Consider the following 24,522-nt stretch of genomic DNA (forward strand, 5'->3'; position numbering starts at 1 on the left):
TCTGGTTCTATGGGCCTCTCAAGCTTTCTCTCTCCTTGCTATAGGGAATCTCTGGACCTGTCTCCTGTGCTCTCTCTCTCTCCCTTCACGCCCTCCTTTCCAGGCTGCTTCTCGGAAAGGGAGAGAAAGGAAGGAGATAGCTTGTAGGACTGCCCCAGACCCTAGGTACCCACGACCGTCCCTCTCACAGCTCCCGCAGCATGGCTGGTTCTGGAGGCAGAGGGGAACTGGCGCCGGGAGCCCCGAATCCGCCTTCCCCCACGTGGGGAATTTTCTCTGCTTCCCGCCTCCCCTTTCCCTCCTCCCTCATTCATTTTCTTAAAAAGGGCTAGGCAGCTCTCCCTCCTCCTTTCTCCCAGCCTTGCTCTGGGGCTGGGATTGGCTGGGCGGCCCCTCGCTCTGACCTGGGCACCCAAAGAAGGTGCCGATGCTCTTAGCACTTTGCACACACTTCTTGGAGCCTCCTGGCAGAGGAGCTTGGCACCCTAGCTCCCTGCCTACTACTGTGCAAGACTCAGGCTGCAGACCGACAAACGGACCCACCGATCGACCGCTGCCTTCCCACCCTTCCACCGACTGCAGTCTTCCTCCCTCCTCCCTTCCTTCTCCTCCTCTCTTCTCCCCTCCCCTCCTCGACTCCTTGGTCCCCTCCCCCCACTCTCTATCCCGACCCCCACCCCCTTCACCCCTTTCTCCTCTCTCTCCTTCTGTATCCTCGATCTAGAGCAATCTCCTGACACCTGAGGGAAGTGCTGAGGAGAGCTGAGCAGCCGAGGAGAAGAAAGAAGAGGGGGGAAGTGGAGGGGCTGGGTGCCGGAGCGGAGGGGCTGAGCCCCCCGGGCACGGGCGGGGCTGCTGCTTCTTCCGCATGGCTCCTCGATGAGGAGGCCATCTGAGCTCGGGCAGCGTTGGAAGGAGAGTCTGGGACCCTGGTGAGTGTGAGAGAAAGCGCTGGGCTCTCCCCCTGCCCAGGGGACTTGGTGGGTGGCTCCAGTCACGCTTGTGGTTTGGTGGATGAAGGGGCCGAGTTGATGGTAGCCTAGTGTGTTTCTTCCTGCCTGGGTCGGCTAAAGTAGCCGTACGCCCCAAAAGCTGAGGTCCCCGCCCCCCTTGGCCTGGGGAGGGGGCGCGCAGAACCAGGTCTGAGCAAAGCAAAGATCCTGCTTGGTACCCACGACTCTCTGGAGATCTCTGGACCATGAGCGAGACCATCCAGCCTGAGGTGGACTTAGGGGACTGAGTGTCCTCTTGGTGTTGGTCCTATTGAGATCAGGACATTTTACCCCGGACTGTGATAACAAAGCTACATTTAGAGATCAATCCGGCAGTGGCTATAGCATCCCAATGACGTGGTTGTCATGGAGATGGTACGGGGAAGCTGGAGTGATAGGAATGCATCTGGACTGGAGATGGGCTTTGCTAGGGAGTGATGCTCTGTACCCGCCCCCCATCCCCACCTACCCCACCCCCCCGGTCTTTTTGTCTGGGTGAGGTGACATATTTGTTCATCTCTCCATAAAACAATAAAATCCTACAAAGCTTGGTCTAAGGGATTTCTCATTATCTTGAGCTTAACTGAATTGTTGCTTCAACATTGGTCTCAGCTTCTGTTCAATATGCTTTCTTGGTTTTGTAAAAACTGGTTCAGGAGGAGGAGGATAGAGAGGCCAGGACAGTTTAGCCTGTAGAGGCAGGGACTCTTTGGTAGGAAAGGCTGCTGGGGGTTATGGGGTGAGTAGTGGGTGGGTATCTCTCTGGCCAGGATGATTTTCACCTTGGAAGAGGCTTTTTATAATTTATTTTTGTTTTCTTTCCTTTAACTTTGATGGCCCTGGCCTGGCCAGTCTCTTCTTAGGCTCTGCCTGATCAAGGAATAGCACTAGTGGGGGTGTGGCAGGTGCAGGGGAAAGATTGGAGACATATAATGAAGAAAGATCCACAGAGGCAGACTGGCTTGGGGACTAAGGGTTGCATATGTAGCTATGTCCTAGTAGCTGATCCTCTGACTGAGTCCCCTTGTTCTCTGTCTCCTGGATCTGGCTAGAGAACATCTGATCTTTGCTCTTTCCCCATTCCAACCTCCCTCTCTAGACCTGGGAATGAAGGGACTGTCAGTCAATATGAGGAATGGAAAAGAATATTAGTGTGTATTTTGGGAAGTACATTGTCTTTTTAAGGATCCTATGTCTCCTTAATGCAACCTCTGTTAAGCTCCCTTTGTTTTGGCTGTGACCCTATTATAGGGAATTGACCTGGCAAAAAAGCCCATCAGTGTGGACAAGTTTCCATGAGATGATCTTTGCAGGATTGGGTCTAAAAAAAGGCCTGGGCCAATTTGGTTAGTTTTCTGGGAAGTGAAGGTGAGTAGGTCTGAAATTAACTGGGTATTCCTAGGTTCTTAAATTATATTTTTGGCTGGGGAAGAAGACAAGGTCAGTGAGGGAAGTAGTGGTAGTTAAGTTGAGCAGTGAGACTGAGATCTTGGGAGCTAAAAAAGTGTTAATGGGTAGAGGATGCATCTACCTCTAGGTAGATAGAGACTTGTCTAGTGTAGTCCAGGACAGGGTTGAGGGAAATACTGTGGCCACAGCAACAAGAAATTTGATCTCTGCCTTTTTCCTTCCTTCTTCACTATTCTCCTCCTCACTGCTCCAACTGCCCCAACTGCCCTTGCCGCCTCTTCCTCTAACAAATGAAAAAAATCTGACAGTTTCTGCCCTTGTGGTGGTTACATTTTTGGATGGGATGTCCTGAGTAATTTGGAATTCTGGGAGCCAAGTATTCCATATTTTTTGAAGAATGTAAGAGTTCTGCCACTTGGGGATACTGGGGGCCTCAACGTTCCCATCTCTAAATTTGACCATCACCCTTTCCCCATGTCTACCTTGATCTTGCAATCTCTTCCCCAACTAAGATTCCTTCTGGTCCAAAAGGTCTTTTGGGGTCTTGAATTGAATTCAGGCTTTGATCCTGGGGTGGACCCAGAAGCATCAGAATGTTGTGGTGGTGAGATATAACTACCAACTAAATTATAACAAGAGGATGGATTTATTGCCCATCATGAGGACACGAAGGGAGAGCCAGACCACTGTTAATGCCAAGGGAACTGGATACAGGTCATCTTCTCCTAGAGTTCTTGAGGACATAAGAAAAGAGGGAATTCTAAATTGACTCATTTAATAGAGGAAATGAATGCCTTATGAGAGAGGGGACTTAGCCTCTGGCATGAGTCTGGTGGTTCTAGGTTAGTAGATGAGGCCATTCCAATAGCTGTTTGATGTCCTAATCCTGCTTGGCTTTCTCCTATTCATGATCTCCAGATCTTCTTCTTGTTGCCCTTGGGATGTCTCACAGGTAGTATGGCCTAGTGGCTCTGGTCAGTTTTTGGAGAAGAATCCATTTGTTTTTCTCTCTCCTCTCAATATCTACTTTTCTTTCTGTCTCTGTGTCTCAGTGTGTACCTTCCTCTCTCCCTCCTTCCCTCCTTCTCTCTCTCTCTCTCTCTCTCTCTCTCTCTCTCTCTCTCTCTCTCTCTCGGTGTGTGTGTGTGTGTGTGTGTGTGTGTGTGTGTGTGTGTCTTTCTCTATTTCTCCTAACAGGAAAAAATCTTTAGAAATACATGATTAGGAGCTGATTATTTATAGTCCAACCCTATCATTTTACAAATGAGGAAATTGAGAATATTAAATGACTTATGTGTAAACCTAAAGAGATGGGTTTGATGGAGCATTGGGAAATGGGGTTAGACAGACGGAGGAACTATTGAGGAACGGTTAATGAGGGAAGGGGGAATCTAGGGACTCTCATTCTCTGGGAATATGAAAGAAGAGGATTGCCCACAATTCTGTCTGGAGAATGCTGGGGCAACTGAGGATGGGGAAGCCAAGCGATGGGCCCAGGATTGCCAGGCAATTCAGTCAATCAATTAGTCAATCAACAAATATTTCTAATTTGCCAAGTTTTTGACTTCATCAGAATAGACCCTGTATTTGGGTTTCCAGTCTTCCTCTGTCTCCCCTTCCCAGAATATCTCCCTTGGAGTTCCTTGCCAGAATGGGGTTTTCTGAGACACTCTTCCTCCAAGTGACAGACGACGCTCGAGACACTTCTCCAGATGGCCTTTTCCAGGAAACTGTTGTGAGTGGTGTCTTATGTTTTGGGAGTCCATATTTAGCCCAGCTTCTCGTGCAATGCAGACACTCATTCTGTTATTCCCTCCCCACGTCCCAAGGAGTTTTTATTTGTTGTTTTCTGGAGATCTTCAGAGGATGTAGCTGCCCCTGGGAGATCCCTTCCCTTGTGCTGGACCCTCAGGAAAATCTGATTCTTTAGGTCAAGTGCTTGCTCCTCAGAACAGCCTTTTCCCCAGCATAGAGGAAATGCTAATAGAGATGCTTCCAGCCTTATTAGTGCCTCTCACATCGGTTTGGCTTTCCTCTCTCTCTTGCCTTCCTTCACAGGTTGGCCCTTAGCAAAACTTTTAACATTTTTTTAACATTAACATTTTATCATCGTGCCTTCATGCAGCTCCTAATATGCTAGACTTTCCAGGGAGAAAGATTTTCATATTCAAAGATTCCACCTTACAACATCTCTTGCATCATTACCTTTTTTCTATTTGTGTAGCCACCATCCTTGTTCAGGCTCCGTCACCACTCTCCTGGAATAGCATAATAACCTCCTAATTGGTCTGATTTGCATTCAGTTGCTTCTCTCTCTGATCTATGCTCCATTTTGCTTTGCAATCAATATTCCTAAAGCAGAGGTTTGGCTATGTTACTTCCTTGTTCAAGAAACTCCAGTAGCTCCCTATTACTTTTGGAGAAAAGAATACAAATTCCTATTTCAGGCCCCTCACAATTTGGGTCAAGCATATCTTTCGAAATTGTGCATATCTACTCCTCTTGCACTCTGTATTCTAAAAATCAACTCCTCACTGTTATCTGCATATGACATTACATTTGTTTCTTGCCTTTGTTTTCCCTAAGTCTGGAATGCTCTTCTTCACTTCTACCTTTTATATAGTTCCCTTAAAATACTTAGCTCCTTTCAAAGCTCAGCAGGTATCCCCCCCTGTTTCTGTGTTCTCTGCCCTTGAAATTGCCTTTTCACAATATTGTGTTTATTTATCTGTATACATGTCCCATCCCTGAATGGACTGTAATCTCCTCGAGGTCAGGAACAATTTTCTGTTTTTGTCTTCCTATCTCTGTGTCTTTGTATTACACAGGGTCTGCCACATAGTAGGTATCCAATAAATGCTTGTTGAATTTAATACAAAGATGACATTAGAATGGGGGTAAAAGGTAGAAGGATAATAATGGGGGATATTGAGGAAATGAAGTCCAAAGAAATAAGTTTCTAATGGTTGAATTTCAGGCACCAGTTGGGGAGTTGTTTCTTTGTAGTTTAAAAGGCAGTTCCTGACTCTGGCTGGGCAAAGGCTGACCTTGTTCCTTAGGCTTCACTGAGCTATTCAAAAAAAGGATCTTCCTGGGCAAGCAGAATGACCCGGAATATCCATTTGAGCAGAAGCTGAAAAGACTGAAGACTATAACTTTGAAAAAATGACTTCTCATTTCTGTACTTCAATTTCCTCCATATCTTCATATAATATAAGGGGATTGGGCCAGATGAACTCTAAGATCCTTTGCCTACTCTGATGTTCAATGTTCCAAGATGCATACCTAGAGGGGAGGTAACAAGGGCTTTTAAATTCATGATGTAGGTGGAGATGAGCTAAGAATGGCACTACAACTTGGTTCCCCAAACCTCAAAGCTTGGGGACAGAAACTTTAGGAAAAATCAAAGGAAATCTTTCACCAGCAGGATGTCAGTTTTTGGAATCCAGTACCCCAAGTGGTGATGTTGGCTTTAAATTAAAATAGATCCACAGATTCAGATTTGGATCAGATTCATTATGGATCTAATATCAATGGATTCATTAATTCTTCATGGGCTTTGGTCCCCAATTCCTGTGGGTGGACATGGTGTTAGAGAAGAGGTTACATCCTTTTATGAACCATTTTTTTGAATTCCCATTAGGGACAATATTGGGCTGGAAAGAGCTGAAGATAACCTATTGTGATAGTACCCTTTTTTGTTTTTGTCTTGTTTGGGGGAGGCAATTTTATAAGCGACTTGTTCAGGATCATACAGCTAGTAAGGTCTGAGGCTACATTTGAATTCAGGTTTTCCTGACTCCAAAGGCAATGCTCTATCCACTGTGCCATCTAGTTATTCTGTAATAGTCCTATTGATAAATGCAAATTGCTTTTTAACATTTTATTATTGTTTTTTGTCCTTTCTTCTCAAAGAGGACCATACCATCAGAAAGATGATGCCATGCCTTGCAAATGAATTGGGATTTAAGTAAGGAAGGGCTGTGCAAAGTCATCAGCTGCATTTTCTCTTCTGGAGTCATTTGGGCCCATTTGTAATATATAGAGCAGGGTGACTAGAAATGGCCTCAGATGAGGTGAGAATCTTTGCTTTTTTAAGCTAAGGTCTTTAACCAGTCTCAGTTTAACTGAGGCAGTGCCCAATCAGTGATTTATAGACTGTACTACATTGAGATCTCTTATCCAGCATGATGTCAGCTGCAACTCTGCTAGAATTATAGAGTTTGGGAGGTGGAAGTGACCATAGAGGTTACCTTATCCTCTTCCCATGCCCTAGGCAACATTTCTGACAAGTTCATGTGGTTTCTCTTTGAATACTTTCAGTCACATAGAGAACACAAGACGGTCTGTTTTCCTTCTGGACAGCTTGGAGTTCTTTATATGGAGCTGGAGATTGTCTCCCTGTAATTTCTATACATTGGGTTTGGTTTTCACTCTTTTGATTAACATAGAAAAAGTCTAATTCCCCTTCCACCAGACATCCCTTCAGTTATTTAATGATGGTTCATAGTCCTTTCCCAAATCTTCTTTTCTTTAAGCTAATTATCTCCACCTTATATGACATGTTTTCTATGCATTTCTGCATCCTAGTCATCTTCTCAGCATTCTCTGGTTTGTCTATATGGCACATTGATTGGCATTGATAGGTACATATTCCAGATGTGATCAGACCATTGCAGGGAATAGTGGGATCTCCCTTGTTTTATATATATTATATATTATCATTTTTGTTTGTGTTTTAAAAAATTAATTAGCTAGATATTATGGTAGATAAGCACTAAGCCTGAAGTCAAGAAGACTTGAATTCCAATCCTGTTTCAGACCCTTAATAGTCTTAGACTATTAGTATTAGACTTAGAGCAAGTCACTTAGCCCTGTTTGCCTCAGTTTCCTCATCTGTAAAGCAACCTGGAGAAGAAAATGGCAAACCATCCAGTGTCTTTGCCAATAAAATCCAAAATGAGTTTGTTATGATTGAAAATAACTGAACCACAAAATCCTAAAGTCATATTAGGATTTTGTTTAATATTTTAGCAGACATATCACACTATGGGCTCTTTTTTTTTAACTCCAGGAAAAAGTAAGGTGGTACCAAGCATCTCTCTCTCTCTCTCTCTCTCTCTCTCTCTCTCTCGAGAGAGAGAGAGAGAGAGAGAGAGAGATACACACATACACACATATTATTTAACCTATAGCTTTCCCATAGCATCTTCCATTTTCTTTTAACCTAAAGAGCAAATTTCACTTTCACCCTTTAAACATTTTTACTGTTTTAGCTTCAGCCCATCAATTTGAAATTTGATTCTGTTATCCAATGTATTGCTTATCTGACCCAGCTTTGTGTAATCTATGAATCTGATAAACATTCCATCAAAATGTACATTCAATTAGTCAAAATTTATTAAGTGCCAACTACATATTGGACTCTGTATTTTGCATTGGATTTATTGATAAAAATTCTTACTAGGCCAGGTCTCAGGACAGTTCCTTATGACTAATAATGAAGGACTACCTCAAGGTTGACATCCCTCTATTTATCAACACTTTCAGAGATGATTGTTTAAGAAGTTAGTTAACTGTGCTATCAGGCTAGCCTGAGGAACTTTATCCCATGCCTTCTTGCCATAGAGATATTCTGTATCTGTTGTATGTCTCTGATCTATTGAATCAAAAAGGAAATGAGGTTAGTTTGGAATGACACATATAAAAATCTCTGTTTGGCATTTAAAGCCCTCCATTACTTGTTCTCTTCTTGCCTTTCTAGTCTTAACTGTCCTTCAAATACTATGCAATCCAAAATCTTCTTGCTGGTAAAGTGTTTATTTTGGCCATGGTGTGCCTTTGCCCTGGAATTCTCTCCCTCCTCACCACCTCCCACCTTCCCTGGTCTCCTTGAAGATTGAGCTCTAATTCTAATTCCTGGCAGAGTTCTTTTCTCTAAATTTCTTTCTCCCTCTCTCTGCCCCATGCTTGCACTCTGAAATCACCTCGTATTCATTCAGTATATATTCAGTATATATTTTGCATGTGCATAGTTACTTGGGTGTTGCTCCCTCCATTAAAACATAAGCTCCTTGAGGTCGGGGAGGTGTCTTTGTATTTCTTTGAATATCCATCACACAGTACTGTGCCTTGCATGTAGGAAATACTTAAAAAATACTTGCTGACTATTCTTTGTGAGTCAATGATGACTCCTGATAATTGTGTCCTTTATTTTCTAATGTTTACAAGCCAATTGAATTTATTTTAAATCTGCAAACATTAAACATATTCAAGAAATTGTATTTAATTGGGGTATGAAGACAAAAAAATGTGACCTCTACCCTCAAGGTTCAGTTGGATGAATTATGACCTTCTTCACAGTGGGTGTTCACAAGTGATGACCCAAAAGCATTATGAGATCCTGTAAATGTCTTGGGAATCACCAAAGAAAGAATAAGCTATGTCAAATTTCCATTACACTTTAAGGATCTGTGATTGTATATATGTGTTTCCAAGGATACTTCCTACACTAATGGAAATTAGTCATCAAACTCTAAGTAGATTGTCTTCAAGAATCTTTGAAGCTGAAAACTACATCGCCCTGTGGCCAACCCCCAAAGAGCTTCTTTGAATTTGTCCTTGAACAATAGACATAGCCAGTCTAGCATCAGTCCATGCTCAAAACCTTTTCAGTTCGGTGAAATTTTTCATAAGTTTCAATCTGATATTACACATTTATTTAGCATTTATTTACATCCTCCAGGCCCTAACTCTAAACTTTCCAGATTTAGTCCACTTTTCCTCTTCAAATATTCTATTTTCCAGATAAACTGGCTTTTTGCTTTTTATGTGTGTTTCATCTCAGATGGCATATTCATCTTAAATACTTTAGCCTCAAAATGAGAAGATGGAAGTCATTGGAAAAGATCCTGATGTCAAGAAAGGTTTAAGGCAAAAGGAGAAAGGGATGGAAGAAAGTGAGATAGATTGTGTCATGGAAACATGATAAGACATGAGATTGGACAGACATTGGGAGATGGTAGAGGAAAGAAGAGCGTGGTGTGATATTGTCCATGGGATCACAAAGAGCTGGATATAACTGAATAAATGAACAACAAAAATTTTACCTCCCATCTTTCCATCTTTTCCCTGTGCCTACCAATGCTCTTCTTTCTCCTTACCCTTATTGTGTCTTTGCTCAGCATCAAAAGCCCTTCCTGCCTCTTCCAACCCTCACCCCTGCCCTCCCCCAAAAGTAGTCTCCCTTTTCTCTTGCATTTCTCTTTGTATCTCTCCATGAGGCTTTGCACAACAATCAGTGGTAGTGGCATACCTTCAGCCATAAGAATCTCAAAACTTTAAGTCAAATGCCTTCTATTTTGTTTGAATCTATCATATTCTAGTGTTTCTCAAAAATTACCTTAAGTTACTTTGGATATGCTTGTCTTACTCAGTAGAATATAAGTTCCTGGAGGACAGAGGCATTTGAATTTTTATTTTATCCTCAACACCTAACACTTGACCTGGCTAATGGTAGGCACTTAACAAATGCTTTTTGATTGATGGATAGTCTTTGAGAATATAGGGTCGTTTCCATGGTATCGTAAGACATCAGAGTAGAATTTAGGGGAGTTTTATGTTAACTGTGTCTTATCTTATTCTGTTCTAATTCTTTGAAAATTTATAATCCACATGTGTTATATATTGGACTTTTATAGTAACTAGAATAGTGGGACTCAAATCTTAACTCTGAAAGATAAGGCGGTTTACTGTGTATGTAAATCAGCTGCTAAAATAGGCATATGGCACATTGGATAGCTTAATAAAAATGATTTGGGGATTATCTGGTAGCTTGGATTAACTTGGCTAACTGAAAGACAACTGCATCTGGAATTAAGAAATCTTGAAGTCAGCAAATTTATGCAAAAGCTAAGCAACTGAGAGTGGCCTGAATTATCTAGAGAAAAAAGTTGTCTCTTTGTCAATGACAGGAGAGATGTGGGAGATGGCAAGAAAAGATAACCTTTGAGGGAGTCCCTTGAGAGTTTTAGTCAGCAAATTGCCTGAGAAAAAAGGTTATGCTGATTAGATGAAAATATTCATAAGGCCCCAGAATGTGGCCTTTGGGGAAAAAAAACCAAGAGGGAAAAGAAGCAAGGGAATATTTCCTTGGGATCCTATTATCCCCTTGGTCCTTGGCCAACAAAGAGAAGTGACCAGGAGCTAGGGGAAAAAAATGGAAGTCAGCTTGGTCCAAAGCTCTAGCCAATAGAGGTAAAGGAAACACTGAGTTCATCAAGCATCAATGTTATTTCAATTAAAGCACATTCCATTAATAACCCATAATTTGCACTGACTAACAGGATCTTGTTCCACGATTACAGTCCAAAAATTATACTGTTAAAACCTCTTATCCAAGAAAGCATTGCCCACTTTAAGCATCTACATCCAAACACAGATGAAATGGTGAATCTGTTTTGAGGGGAAGCCTGGAAACTACAATGTCAGGGTCCCAAGTCTGGTTCTTTTTCCCCTTGTGAGATGAGTGTTCTTTCCCTGTGTAGCCTCCTCATTTCCCAGAAATATGAAGGAAATCTTTCTGCCTGATACCAGTTTCCGACAATCATCTCCACTACACCTGTTCTCCTGCTTGCCTTCCTGCCTTGCTGCTACCTTTCCAGTGTAATAAGTTAATGAGGAAATCATCATATTTCTATTTGTCCTCTTCCCCTTTCCCCTCCTTCCTTTCCTCCTCTCTCTTTTCCCCTTCCTTTTCTTCCTCTTCATCCATTTCCCCTTTCTCTTCTAACTAGATTCTATTTGCCTTGCTGGAAGAGAGCTCAGAGGCCATCTGGTACTGCCTCCTCAGATGAAGGCACTGAGACCTAAGAAGGTGAATTGATGTGCCCAAAGCCATGTTATCAATCAATTAATCAATAAGCATTTATTAAGCACTTCCTATGTGCCAGACATTATGGTAAGCTTTGAGTAGAAAGCTTCCGAGTCAGGATTTATACCCAGGTCATCTGACTCTGGACTAGTGTTATTTTCACTGGATCAGAATGTCTCCTGGAGCTTATGGCTTTAAGAGAGGGAAGGAAATTCTTGCTCTTTTATGGGGTGGGACTAAGTGATGAAGCCCTAAAAGTTGAGAGATAGCCTCAAGCTTCCTTTGCAGATAGCCTTGCTTTAGAATGTGATTGATCAGTCACCAAACATGAAGAAGATTTGCAAGGCACCATGGAGAAATACAAAGAGAAATACAGGGGAAGAAGAGGCTATTTTTTTGCAGGGGTTGGGGAGAAGGAATTGATATTAAGGGTGGGAGAGATAGGAGGAATTTTTAGTTGCTAGCAAAGGCTGGAAGATAAGGGTAAGTGGAAATGGCACAGCTCCCAGCTCTGGAGCCTGTTGTGGCTTTCCTCTCCCATCCTTCATTTACCAGCACTGGGCAGAAAAATGGCTCAGGGGCAGGCCAGCTGTGACTGCTCCCTGAGGCTCTTGGCTTGTCCTAGACGGGAAGAAGGGAAGGAAGAAAGAGTGAGGAGCTAAGGAGAGGGAGTATTATACATTAATTCCCAAACTGAACCTCCCTCTTGGACTTTGGCCAGAGGTTACTGGTGCCAGGGCCAAAAACACCCTAGAGCACTGAGAAGCCACTCTCTGGGGATGCCTTCCTCCATCCCCACCCTTATTGCATTTTCTGTAGCTTAAAAAAAATACAGTTATTTCATTAGATTCTTAGGACATCCCTAGAATTATTCTTTGAATTTTTTTTCAAATAAAGCCTTATTATTGTAAAAGAGTTGCCTAGGTTCACATTGTTCTGAATAGTTTTCAGCTCACCATCTGTCTCTGGGTTTCCCTTTGTGCTATTTCCTGATGGGCAGGAAGGAGTGAAGTGGGGAGGGCTCTAGGGAGCCATTCCTTGGTTTTGTTGGCTCTTGGTAAAGAGGTGTCCCTTCAGTCCCTTGTTTCTTCTCTCCCCAACCCTACAGAGTTGAACTACTTTTTGTCTTCTGTGTCCGAAAGGCTACCAGGGTAGACTCTAAATTCTTATCCTGAGCCATCTGCCCTTTGGTCCATCTATTCTCTCTTCTACACCCTCCCATTCAGTTGCCTCTCTATTCTGGCCTGGAGACTGGGGACATGGCCTCTGCTGCCTCTGCTTTGGCAGACGCTCAGCTTCCTGGTGCCAGCTGCCTTGGCCTCCCCCTCTGTGGGCAGAGAGGAAGTGACTAGGGGAGTTGGGGTTGGAAGCTAGCCTTGGGCAGCTGCAGTACTTTCTGGGATCTTGGGAGAGGGGGCAAAGCAGTACTAGAGAACAGCTGCAGACATGGCTCAAACTTTGCAACTTCTAGGGTTCAAAAGAGTAACTTCTACTCTTTAAGTTAAGTAGAAAAAATGGAGCACCTCAGATAGGGAACGAAGAGACCTGAAATGCTACTCTCTGTTTGCCTCTTGCTAGTTATGTGACAGTGGACAAGTCTCCTTTTCTCTTTGTTCCTCAGTTTCTCCTTCTGAAAAGTCAGAGAGTTGGGCCTGATACTTTTTAAAGTTCCTTCCAACTCTGATATTCAATTTAAATCCATAGAAATTTATGGCATGCCAGCTATGTGCCAGTCATTATTTATCTGGATTAACAAAAATGAAACAATCTCTACCCTCAGGAAACTTACAATCTCAGGGTAGGGTGTTGTGGAGAGGGCAGGGAAAAAGTTATATACAGGTAAGTAGTCATTACATATATATGCATGTATGCATATGTATATGCACATATTCACACATATACATAATATATGTATGTATATAGTGTCATTTTTTGAGGGAAAGGCTCTAACAAATGGGAGGCATCAGAGAGGCTTTGTTTAAGAGGTGCTTCTTTGGCTAAGTCTCAAAGAGAGGCCAGAATTCCCAGAGTCAGAGATGAGAAGGAAAGAGAACATTCTGAGTGCTAGGAGGTAGGGAGGATATCACTTATACAGAGGTAAAGAGATGGGATGTGGAATGGCATATGCAGAGTTCAGTGAATAGGCTATGAAATATTTTGATTTCTTCAGCTCTGGGAGCTGTATTTCCCACCTTGTTAATGCTTACTGCATTCTTGTGGAATCAGGACATCCACATATTAAAATTTCTATTTTGAAGAGCAAGTTACCAGTTGTCAGAGATTTTCCTGAAGTCATATAGCAAGTTTATGGAAATGTGAGGCTGGGAATACAATCTCCCTAACCTAAATCAAAGGTTCCACTTGCTGAAATACAGCCTGATGAATTGGATACTTGGGAATATTAGCTAATTTTATGGCATCATGGTTCAAATTCTAAGGCCATATTGGCTAGGGGGTATCCAGGCTCATAATATGGTTATAGTGGGTAAGAAACTGAACTTGGAGTGAGGAAGACCTGGATTCAAATCCTGGTTCAGAGACTTACTAGTTTTGTGACCCTGGACAAATGAATTAACCTCTTGGGATTGTTCCTTTATCTGTAAAATGAGGGAGGTTGTACTCAGAGGAACACAGCTTCCAACTGCTCCTGTGATCCCAAAGGTCCTTTGTTTCTAGTTCATAAGTAAGGGGCACAGTCGGTGGCTTAGAGAAGCATGTTTCGGTATTGAAACTATTCCTATTAAGGATACTGAGAAAATGTTTAATAGGATTGTGGGAGCTACCATAAAGCAGGACTACTTCCTCTCCTCCAGTCTATACTCTGACACTAAGTCCAAGTCTCTACCTAACTTAATTCCCATATTATAAAATTTGAAGAAAAAAAGGTAGAAATCATAACATTTGTTTTCTAGCACTGGCTCCCTTGCTCTCTTGAAGGAAACAGGTAAATCTTGGAAAATCCATTTAAAACTAAGCTGCTTCCTGAATACAATATCCTCAGAAGAACTGTTTCTGCTAAAGTGAGACAAAGAATCAGCTTTCTCTTGCTACATTTCCCTCCTTTAAACATGCTTCTGAACTTATCTCTGATCATGACTATCCAAATCATCTTCTTTATACCCTGTCTTTTGCTAATTCATCATCTAGGAAATGGGACATGTTTCCCCCAGTGTCATCCTTTTTCTCTGGTGGGGAAGGAGAGCAAAGTAAGACAGTGTGAAGGGTGGGAAGAAATATTTTCCAGCTGAGTTCAGACAGTGCCCCTGAAAAGTTTCCCCAGGTAGATTATTTTTAAATGCAATATGTCAGCTGGGAAAGGTTTGCAAGTTTTTACCTCAGGGATACTCACACTTAAATCTGGTCCCAAAATAACTGACTCCTCCCACTGCCCTGGCCCAGCATAGCACTGAGCTAAGTGCTGTTACTACCAAAAGCAAAAGCCCCTCTCTTAAGTGTCCCTACTTCATCTGTTGGAGTTGGGGCAGAGAAGGAAGTGGAGAAAAGTCAAATGTCCCACTTCCCAGAAAAACACATAGGACTCACTGATATAAGTTATTCTCAATTGTCTAAAAATCAATGAGTATTTTTGTGTCCTTAGGTAGAGAGTATTCTGAGCCTCTGTTCAGGTGCCTCTGGCAGGTGCCAGACTGCAGTCTGGAGCACATTATCTGTAAATCCAATTGTTGTAGATCAAATTGCACTTAAAATTCATGAGTTAAATTTAAATAACTGCCCCAATTGTACCCACATTCCAGAGTAATCAGACTCATATATGGGCAAACCACTGGGCTCATTCAGAAACGGCATGACTTTGAGCAAATCACTTCCTTCCTGGCCCTTAATTCCCTCTTTAAAATGTGTGTTGGACTAGATGATCTCTAAGATCTTTTCCCATTATGACATTTTGTGATTATTAGATCAAAAAAGTTCCCTCCAAAGGGTTGGTACATGTCAAGAGGATCCCTGTGTGGGATCTTGGGGGAAGAAGTTTTTTTAGGGGGGGAACAGGAGTGGCTGACATTTTTCACTTTTATTATTATTTCCATTTAAAAGACCTTTGGGGTGGAATTGTAGGGGTTAAGGTTGTGCTAGATAGAGCAGAGCTATCAAACATGAAGCTATTTTGCTGCCTGTAATGTTCTGCAATAATCAAGATCAAAATGTAGGAAATATTTAGTATATGTGCTGCAGAAGCGAGCACTGTAGAAAATATTTAACAAAATACATAAAAATACAATAGAATATATGTAATGTCACTATGTGGTTTTCTAAGTCCATACGCAGCCTTCAAAGATCCTTATGTATGGTTTAGTGGCTCCTGTTTCTTTTTGAGCTTGATATCACTGTTAGAGCCTCTCATATGGATGCTAAGGCCAGCCCAACTCCCTAGAGTAAAGATAGAGTCTCTCTCTGCAGAGTCTATTCAGGACCTCGGACAGCTCTCTGCACAGCTGGGCTTCCCCACTGGGGCCAGGGAAGCCAATTCTGCGTGTGCTTTATGCAGATCCATTATCCTCATTGCAGTTTATACTGTAACCACCACTCTTTTTTGTGATTATTCATTTCCTACCATAAAATAAGGGCTCAATTGACATAACTGCTATCTCCATAAAATCTTACTTTAGAATACAGACAGCAGCCCATTGGAAGTAGGGAGGGAAGAAGATTTGAGGTTACCAAATAATTATTTCTTTGACTCTTGGGGAAAATGAGTGATAGAAATGTTAAGATGAGAAAGAGTTCAACTTTACTTAGTCTGGTATTTGGCAGCAATCTAAGAAGTAATGTTGTGCATGCACAGTATGGAGTTGAGTGGGAATGGGATGAAGGAATTGGTTAGCTTTGATAGATCCTAGGATTTAAAGATAGAAAGGATCTTTAAGATATTTCATCCTTCATTCTTTTTCATCCTTGATCACATCTAATCAATTGCTCAGTCTTGTCACTTTTGTATCCACATCTTTAACACCCCCTTCTCTCTATTCACAGTCACTATCTTGTTCCAGGTCTTTATCAGCTCTGTACTTTGTGTCTCTCCTTGGACATTGCTGCCAAAATAACTGCTCTAACACATTGATTTTGTTCTTGATTTCTTGCTCAAGGACTCTCAGTTGCTCCCTATTCTCTCTATAATTAAATACAAAAATTCTCATTTTAGCATCTAAAGCCCTTCAAAATTCAGTGTCAGCCAAGTACTTTCCTAGGCTTATTACTGATCTTCACACACTCTCTGTTTCAGTCAAACTTTCCTATTTACTGTCTCTTGAACTCAACAGTGTGTTTCCCACTTTGAGGCCTCTGCACAGGCTGTCACCCTCATGCTTAGAATGTATTTGTTCCTCACCCATTTATTAGCATCCTTAAGTTACTTCAGGGTCAAAATCAGATACTACTTGCTAGGGAGAACCTTTTCTGATTCCTCAAGTTGTTAATGGTAATTAGGTGGTGCAAGAAGTCACCTAGATGACTTTCTGGAGTCAAGAAGCCCTGACTTCAAATTTGGCCTCAGATACTAGCTGTCAGTTTTTCTTTGCACCACTTCTTTCTTTTTTTTAATTTTTATTTAATAATTACTTTATATTGACAGAATCCATGCCAGGGTAATTTTTTTTACAACATTATCCCTTGCACTCGTTTCTGTTCCGATTTTTCCCCTCCCTCCCTCCACCCCCTCCCCTAGATGGCAAGCAGTCCTATATATGTTAGATATGTTGCAGTATATCCTAGATACAATATATGTTTGCAGAACCGAACAGTTCTCTTGTTGCATAGGGAGAATTGGATTCAGAAGGTATAAATAACCCGGGAAGAAAAACAAAAATGCCGATAGTTCACATTCGTTTCCCAGTGTTCTTTCTTTGGGTGTAGCTGCTGCTGTCCGTCATTTATCAATTGAAACTCAGTTAGGTCTCTTTGTCAAAGAAATCCACTTCAATCAAAATATGTCCTCATACAATATCATTGTCGAAGTATATAATGATCTCCTGGTTCTGCTCATTTCACTTAGCATCAGTTCATGTAAGTCTCGCCAGTCCTCTCTGTATTCATCCTGCTGGTCATTTCTTACAAAACAATAATATTTCATAACATTCATATACCACAATTTACCCAGCCATTCTCCAATTGATGGGCATCCATTCATTTTCCAGTTTCTAGCCACTACAAACAGGGCTGCTACAAACATTTTTGGCACATACAGGTCCCTTTCCCTTCTTTAGTATTTCTTTGGGATATAAGCCCAATAGAAACACTGCTGGATCAAAGGGTATGCACAATTTGATAACTTTTTGGGCATAATTCCAGATTGCTCTCCAGAATGGTTGGATTCGTTCACAACTCCACCAACAATGCATTAGTGTCCCAGTTTTCCCACATCCCCTCCAACATTCATCATTATTTTTTCCTGTCATCTTAGCCAATCTGACAGGTGTGTAGTGGTATTTCAGATGCACCACTTCTTTCAGCTGTAAAATGTGGAAAATAATAGCACCTAACTCACAGAGTTATGAGGGAGAGGAAATAAAATAATATGTATAAAGCACTTAGCACAGTGCTTACCATGTAGTATGTACTTAATAAATGCTTTCTTTTTCTTAAAATTACGTATTATTCTCAAGTACAGAGGCTGTTTTTTGTTTTGTTTTGTTTTCATATCTCAGGACCCAGTACAATATCCCGCATATGGAAGGTGTTTAATGAATGTTCTATAGAGCTCATAAACCTTCTTATTATGAATGAAGAAAGTGATGTTCACAAATCTAGTGGTCTTTACATTGTATTACAAATTTCTTGTATTCTAGTAACTCAAGATGGAGCTTTCATCATTTAGTTCAGGCATTCTGAATCTTTTTTTTTTGGTATCATAGACTTCTTTATTGGTACTCCAGTGAAGCCTATTTCCTTCCCAAATATGCATAGGATAAAAAATGTTGGTTTAGAAAATATTTATAATATTAAAAAAACCCAGCTTAACAATCCTTGGTTTAGTTTGAATAATTGTGAATTGACAGAACTTCAAACACATATAAACTTACACTTTAAATGCAATTGTAAACCCTTCCCAACCTACTAGATGTGATTTTGGTTCCTTTTGGTTATCTTCAGCACTTCAACCTGAACGATTGCAAATGTCTGCTGGGTGGTCTGCCTGCTACAAGACTTTCTTCATTCTGGTCTATTCCTTACTCACTATAAAATATAGATAATAATAGTACTTCCTATAGTTGCCATGAGACCTTTTTAGTCTCCTTACATTTTATTCCCCCTCCAGTGACACAACTTCCTTGTTCCTCAACAAGACATTCCCTCTTCTGACCATGGGCATTTTCAACTGGCTTTCCTCCATGCTTGTCATGCTCTTCCTCCTTTTCTCTACCTCCTTTCAAGTCCTGGTGAAAATTTCCTCTTCCACAGGAAGCTTTTCCTGATCCCCTTATCTCTAGTGCTTTTCCTTTATTGATTGTTTCCATTTTATTCTGAATATATTTTATCTAAAGTTATTTTCAATTGCTCCCCTATTATACTCTCTTTGAGAGCCGGGATTCTCTTTTGCCCTTCTTTGTATTTTGTACTCAGGACCTCTCACATAGTAACTAGGTACTTTAAAAGGTACTTTAAAATGTTTATTATATGACTAACTGATTCTCACTTTCTATGCTATCTTATGGAAAGACTACTTACAGGCTACCTAAATATTCCTGATGTTTCCTGGAATATAAATTTTAGGACAGACCTCCCTTGACTCAATTTCACATAGTTTTGTGAATTCTGTGAATTTTGACTTTGTGAATTCAAGTACCTAGAATTCTGTCTCCCTCATGCAGTGCTTAGTGTCTGTTCTACACATTAAAAAATGTGTAGAATACGCACTTGGCGTTACTGTTAGCTTCCCATGTGAATTTTGTCTCCCTAAAGAGACACTAAGCTCTTTGATGACAGTGATTTATCTTAAACTTCTTTATATCTTTTTGTTGCCAAGAACACAGTAAGTTCTTAATTATTGTTGATTGAATGAACATAGCTGATTGGGGACTAAAAAATATTTAGCCAAGGAGGATCTGATCCAAACTTCTTTAGACTGACTATATTACTTGGAACTCTGGCTACTTAAACTGGTCAGTTGAATGACCAAGAACAAGGCTAAGTTGAATGAATATTGGACTAGAGTGCTACTGTTTGTTTGATTCAATCTCATCTGGTCAGTTTCCAGCATTCCATTTAAGTTGATATGTTATTACCAAGCACCAACTGTCTTTCCACCATAGTAAAGAAGATGATTAACTTCCTGCCTTCAGTATTTCACAGAAATAAAACTTATATATAAAACAATTAGAGCATAAGAGAACAGATTTAGAAATGGAAGCAATTTTGGAAGCCATTTGGCCCAATTTGTTCATTTTATGATGAAAAAAATTACATAGAAAGGTTAAGTGATTTGGTTAGGGCCATATAGACACTATCTGAGATGGGATTTGAACTCAGCTCTTTCTGACTCCAAGACTAGTTTTCTACTGAGAACACTGACGATAATGATGCAGTCCCTGAAGGGATGGCACAACTATGAGAGATTCAGAAGGAGAGAGTCAATGAGGAGTGAAGTCATCAGAAAGTAATTATGGGAAAGATGGGTCTTGAAGGACATTTAGGATTTGAGTTGACATTGTTGGGAAGAAGAAAGAGGATAATATAGGCAAAGACTTTGAAGTCAGAATAGAATTCTATATGTCCATATAAAAAGGTCCTTAAGGGGTTCTCTTTTTTGTCATCTTCCTATTTTCAGGCACGTCCACTTCAAACCACCCCTACTCTTGAGGCATTGTCTGGATTCCAAAGATAAACTGAGTTTTAGACTGTGTGCTTCCTCAGGGCAGAGCCCTCATCTATGTTATTCTGTTTGTACAATATTATATTAAATAGAATAAAGACTCTGATAATTGTGATGTATGAACTAGTAATACAGAGTCAGAATTTTAGTGGAGGGAAGGGAACTCAGGGCTCTTCAAGCTTCTCTTACATGAACCCTGTATTTCTTTCTCCACTCAGGAAACATTAAGCCCCAGGCTTTGCTGGGGCAGAATTGCTGGTGGAGCTGGCAACCACCATGGATGATGAAAATATCCCTCCATTACCATCAGTGGAAGGCAGTGCCTTCCACAGCCCGATTCTGGGACCCCAGTTCAGCAGAGAGAAGCCATTGAGAGAAGAGTCCACAAAAGAACAGCCCACCTCTTCAGATGGATCCAAAGAAGACAAGAGCTCAAGCAGAGAGAGTGGGGACAGCAGTGGGGACACTTGCCTAAGTGAGCTTCCAGAGCACAAGAAAAGGACAAAAAACCTAGCCTGTGGGGACAGTGATGAGGGCAGGGATGGTGACCTCTGTGATTTATCATTAATGAACAATGTGTCCTTGGGGTTTCGATCAGGTCAAGTGATGGACTTGGATAGTGCTGAAGCTCCCAACATGAGTGGACACAATGACTATTGGAGGGAAAGAGAACTTGAGAAAGAGAAAGCCCCTTATAAGAAGTCTGTCCTGGCATATCAGCAGCCACTGAACAGTGCTCCAGGGAGTCCTTATCCTGAAGTCAGGTAAGAGGGTCTCTTTTTTCATACTACTACAAGTGTGGCCTATACGTGTAGCAAGAAAATAGGGGCTCTAGTTTCATCTTATCACTACCTTTCTATGTAATTTAGGAATAGTCTCATCACTTTTTTTGAATTTCAGTTTCTTCAGAAGTTCAGTATCTGTAAAACAGATAAACAATCTTTTTCCTCTAGGGAAGGAATAAATAAAAAGAGAGATGAGCATTTACATGTTAAATTCAACAATCATTTATTAAGTGTCTGCTCTGTAGAGTGTGCCATGCTAGGCAAAGGAGATGAAAAGATCAGAGAGTCATCATTTCTTCCAAGAAGTCACAGACTAGAAGGGAATAGATGGCATATATCCAACTCAATTCAATAAACATTTATTAGACACTTTCTATGTGCAAGATACAAAAACAAAAGCAAATACAGTCCCTGTTTTTAAAGAACCAACATGCTACTGAATGATGCTACAATATACACAAATGATGAATACAAAATAAATGCTTTTAAGAGGGCAAACACAACATTATACAAATATAAGGGATGATAATGATGATGAGGCTGCTGCTGCTATATTTCCCAGTGGATTTTGTTTAGGGCTTTATGTTGTTGCCAGGACTGATTTTGTTCAGTAGGAAACTGATTCTGCCTGGGAGGGAAGGGAACATGTTCCTGCAGGACTACCCAATTTACATTATTTTCTTGTGGGAATTGGAACAGCACTGGCCTAAATCACTGGAAAATACTTCAGTTCACAAATTCAGAGGAAAAGAACAGATGAAATTCTATCACACTCTTAAGAATTTGGTAAGGTAGCAATTCAATCCATTTAATCAATTAATTAATTCAATTTCCATTTCCCAAGCATAGTCTGTGTTCAGGAGCCTGTGATAAGCACTCTAGGGAATATAATGATGAGTAGACTATGGTTCCTGTCTCGAAGAAACTTATGATTTAGAATGAGGGAACAAGACATTTGTAACAGTAACTGATATATATTATGATGCAAAAAAAAATACTAAAAGAGAATGTACAAGATATAGATATACATTCTAAGTAAATGTGTCCTGATCTTCTAGTGTCTGTCTTTTACCTCTTTTTTAATCTCCAGTGCTTAGCACATAGTGGGTACTTAATAAGTGTTAATTAATCAATTGATTGGTAGTATCGTAGCAGGAGTATCTTTCAGTCGTACTTTCCTCATTAAATGAATTCAGGGAAAAATGTAATACAACAGAAATATTGCTGGACTTGTAAGACCTCTGCTTCTCACTAGTTATAAGACTTTGGGTTGTCATTAATCTCTCAGGGTCTCAGGTTCTTCATCTGTAAACTGGCTCTGTAAAATGAGGGGGTTGGACTAGATAACCATATTTAGCCTACAGAAGAAAAGACTCAAAGAAGATGTGATAGCTCCTTTTCAGTTTCTGAGTGACATCACATGGAGCACGAGGCAGATTTCCTTTCTTTGATCCCAGAAAGCAAAGTCAGAAACTATAGATTGAAGTTACAAAGATGCAGATTTAGGTTTGATGTTGAGAAAACCATCCTAACAATGAGATCTGCCCCCAAAGTAGAATGGGCTTCCTAGATAGGAGCTGGATTATTGCTCCATACAGGTCTTCAAGCAGAGCCTTAAAGACTACTTGTTGGAAATTTCATAGTGGGCATTCATTTTGACTAGATATTGGACTACATGATTGCTGAAATTCTTTCCATTTTTCAAATTCTGTATTTCTATTCATTCTAGCTCTAAATTTGTGAGCCTATGAGATATCGTGACCTTCCCCTTTCTTTATTCTGCTCCATGATACTAGATGAACCAAAGGGTTTGGTTTACATGTGTATCTTGTTAATTCCATGAGAAGTGTGATGCAGTAGAATTGACAGATATGAATGAATGAATGAATATAGCAAACGAGTGAAAAGTATTCATTAAGTGCCAAACACTGGGGATACAGATTCTAAGTTCTGGGGATACAGATTCAAAAAGAAAGAATCTCTGACCTCAAAGAGCTTACATTGTAAGGAGAGGCAATGATTTTTTTTTACATCATAACATGTGTCAGTTACTGTTTCAACACCTATAAATGTGTTTTGGTTTAGGAAGCTACAAGGAAAGTGAGTGGAATCAGAGGATAAGTTGACAAACCTTTCCAGAATCAATAATAATATTGATTTGAATTGATATAAGAAGTAGCAAACTGGACATTAGGAAGAATAGTGAAAGGAGAGGTATGCAGCAGGATGGTTGACAAGAATATGCCTAAGATAAATGGTTTGATGGGATATGAAATATATTCTAAAGCTGAATAGATAGAGTAGGCTAGTAGGGTTTGCCACATTCATTCTCTAATTGGGAAAGTCTTGCCCTGGGACAGGTATTCCAAAAGATGAGGGAATGAAGTTCCTCAGCACATGAAATCTAGATTCTGCCATACCCATAGGTGAGGTGTCCAAAGGGTACAATGGCAGAATAGATGACAAGATGATGGCCATAATTGGACCCTTGCATGGACTATGGGTTAGGAGTCAGAGGACTTAGTTTCAAATTCTATCTCCTCTATTTATCTTGTAACCTTGGACAAGCTTTCTCTAGACCTCAGTTGCTTCATTTATAAAATTACAAAGTTGAACTTGATAGCTTTTAAGATCTCTTCTAGCTTACAATTCATCATTGTAGGATCCCTTTCTTATAACTCTATTCTTCCTGCAGTTGATAACTGAATTTCATTCTCTCCTTCCATCTCAGGAATTATGTAGCCTCAGTTTCTCCAGGTTGATATCATATTTAATTCTCACCTGTAGGCATGGTAATATCTAGATTTCAATTAATCAATAAATCATAAAACGTTTATCAAACATCTACTCTGTATGCTCCCAGCATTGTGCTAAATAATGGAGTTATCCCTCCCCCCAAAAAAGGAAAAAGACAGTTTCTATCCTTAAGGAGCTTACAATCTAATGGGGGAGACAACATTGTGGAAGCTAGCTAGACAGAGTTTAATAATGTGTATGTATCTAACACTTTCAATTACATTGTTATATTCCTTTCCCTCATTGCTAGCCCTTAAAGGGAGAGTTAGGGCCCCCTTTCCCCTGTCAGATTTATACTTGACAATTTCACTCCTCACCAAATGCTGGTTTCACAAAAGACTCTCACAAATGGTGAATATTAATTAAACTTATATATTATTATTATTTTACTGAAAACAATTGAGGTTAATTGACTTGCCCAGGGTCACACATCTAGGAGGTGTTAAGTGTCTGAGACCAATTTGAACTCAGGTCCTCCTGACTTCAGGGCTGGTGCTCTATCCACTGCACCACCTAGCTGCCCCTAAACCTATATATTAAAACAAGACAGCAAACAGAAATTGGAGAATTTCTGCACTTTAAAATATACCAGAAAATACGTGAGAATGAATGAATGAATTCTTTTGATGGGAATTAGCTTGAACCAAGAGAGAAAGATCCTGATGTTATCCAAGGGGAAAACCTCTTTCCAAAATCTCTAGGGAGGAAATCTGGAAATCAGGAACCTGCTGGCTTCTTCTATGCATCTTCAGCTTCCAAAGTCCTTCCCTCTCTTCCTTCTTGGAGTAAAGAAAGTCTGGAACCATGTGTATCTCTCTTGAAGAATATGTCTCAAAAGCTGTT

The 24,522-nt window shown here is 40.6% G+C and overlaps 1 protein-coding gene across 2 annotated transcripts in view; it reads left to right on the top strand.

The window, feature by feature from the left end:
* The first annotated feature begins 314 nt into the window (after positions 1-314).
* Positions 315-24,522, top strand: part of PSD2 (pleckstrin and Sec7 domain containing 2) — a 70,909-nt gene continuing 46,701 nt past the window's right edge. The window contains exons 1-2 of one of the 2 annotated variants that reach the window (XM_051978535.1): positions 315-932; positions 20,317-20,862. In XM_051978535.1, the coding sequence (XP_051834495.1) occupies positions 20,375-20,862 (488 nt within the window). In that variant the 5' untranslated portion in view covers positions 315-932; positions 20,317-20,374. Of the gene's footprint in view, positions 933-4,029; positions 4,138-20,316; positions 20,863-24,522 lie in introns of those variants that run through there. The other variant, XM_051978534.1, reaches the window with a different exon arrangement.

The sequence above is a fragment of the Antechinus flavipes genome, chromosome 2, assembly GCF_016432865.1.
Source record: "Antechinus flavipes isolate AdamAnt ecotype Samford, QLD, Australia chromosome 2, AdamAnt_v2, whole genome shotgun sequence".
NCBI lineage: Eukaryota > Metazoa > Chordata > Mammalia > Dasyuromorphia > Dasyuridae > Antechinus > Antechinus flavipes.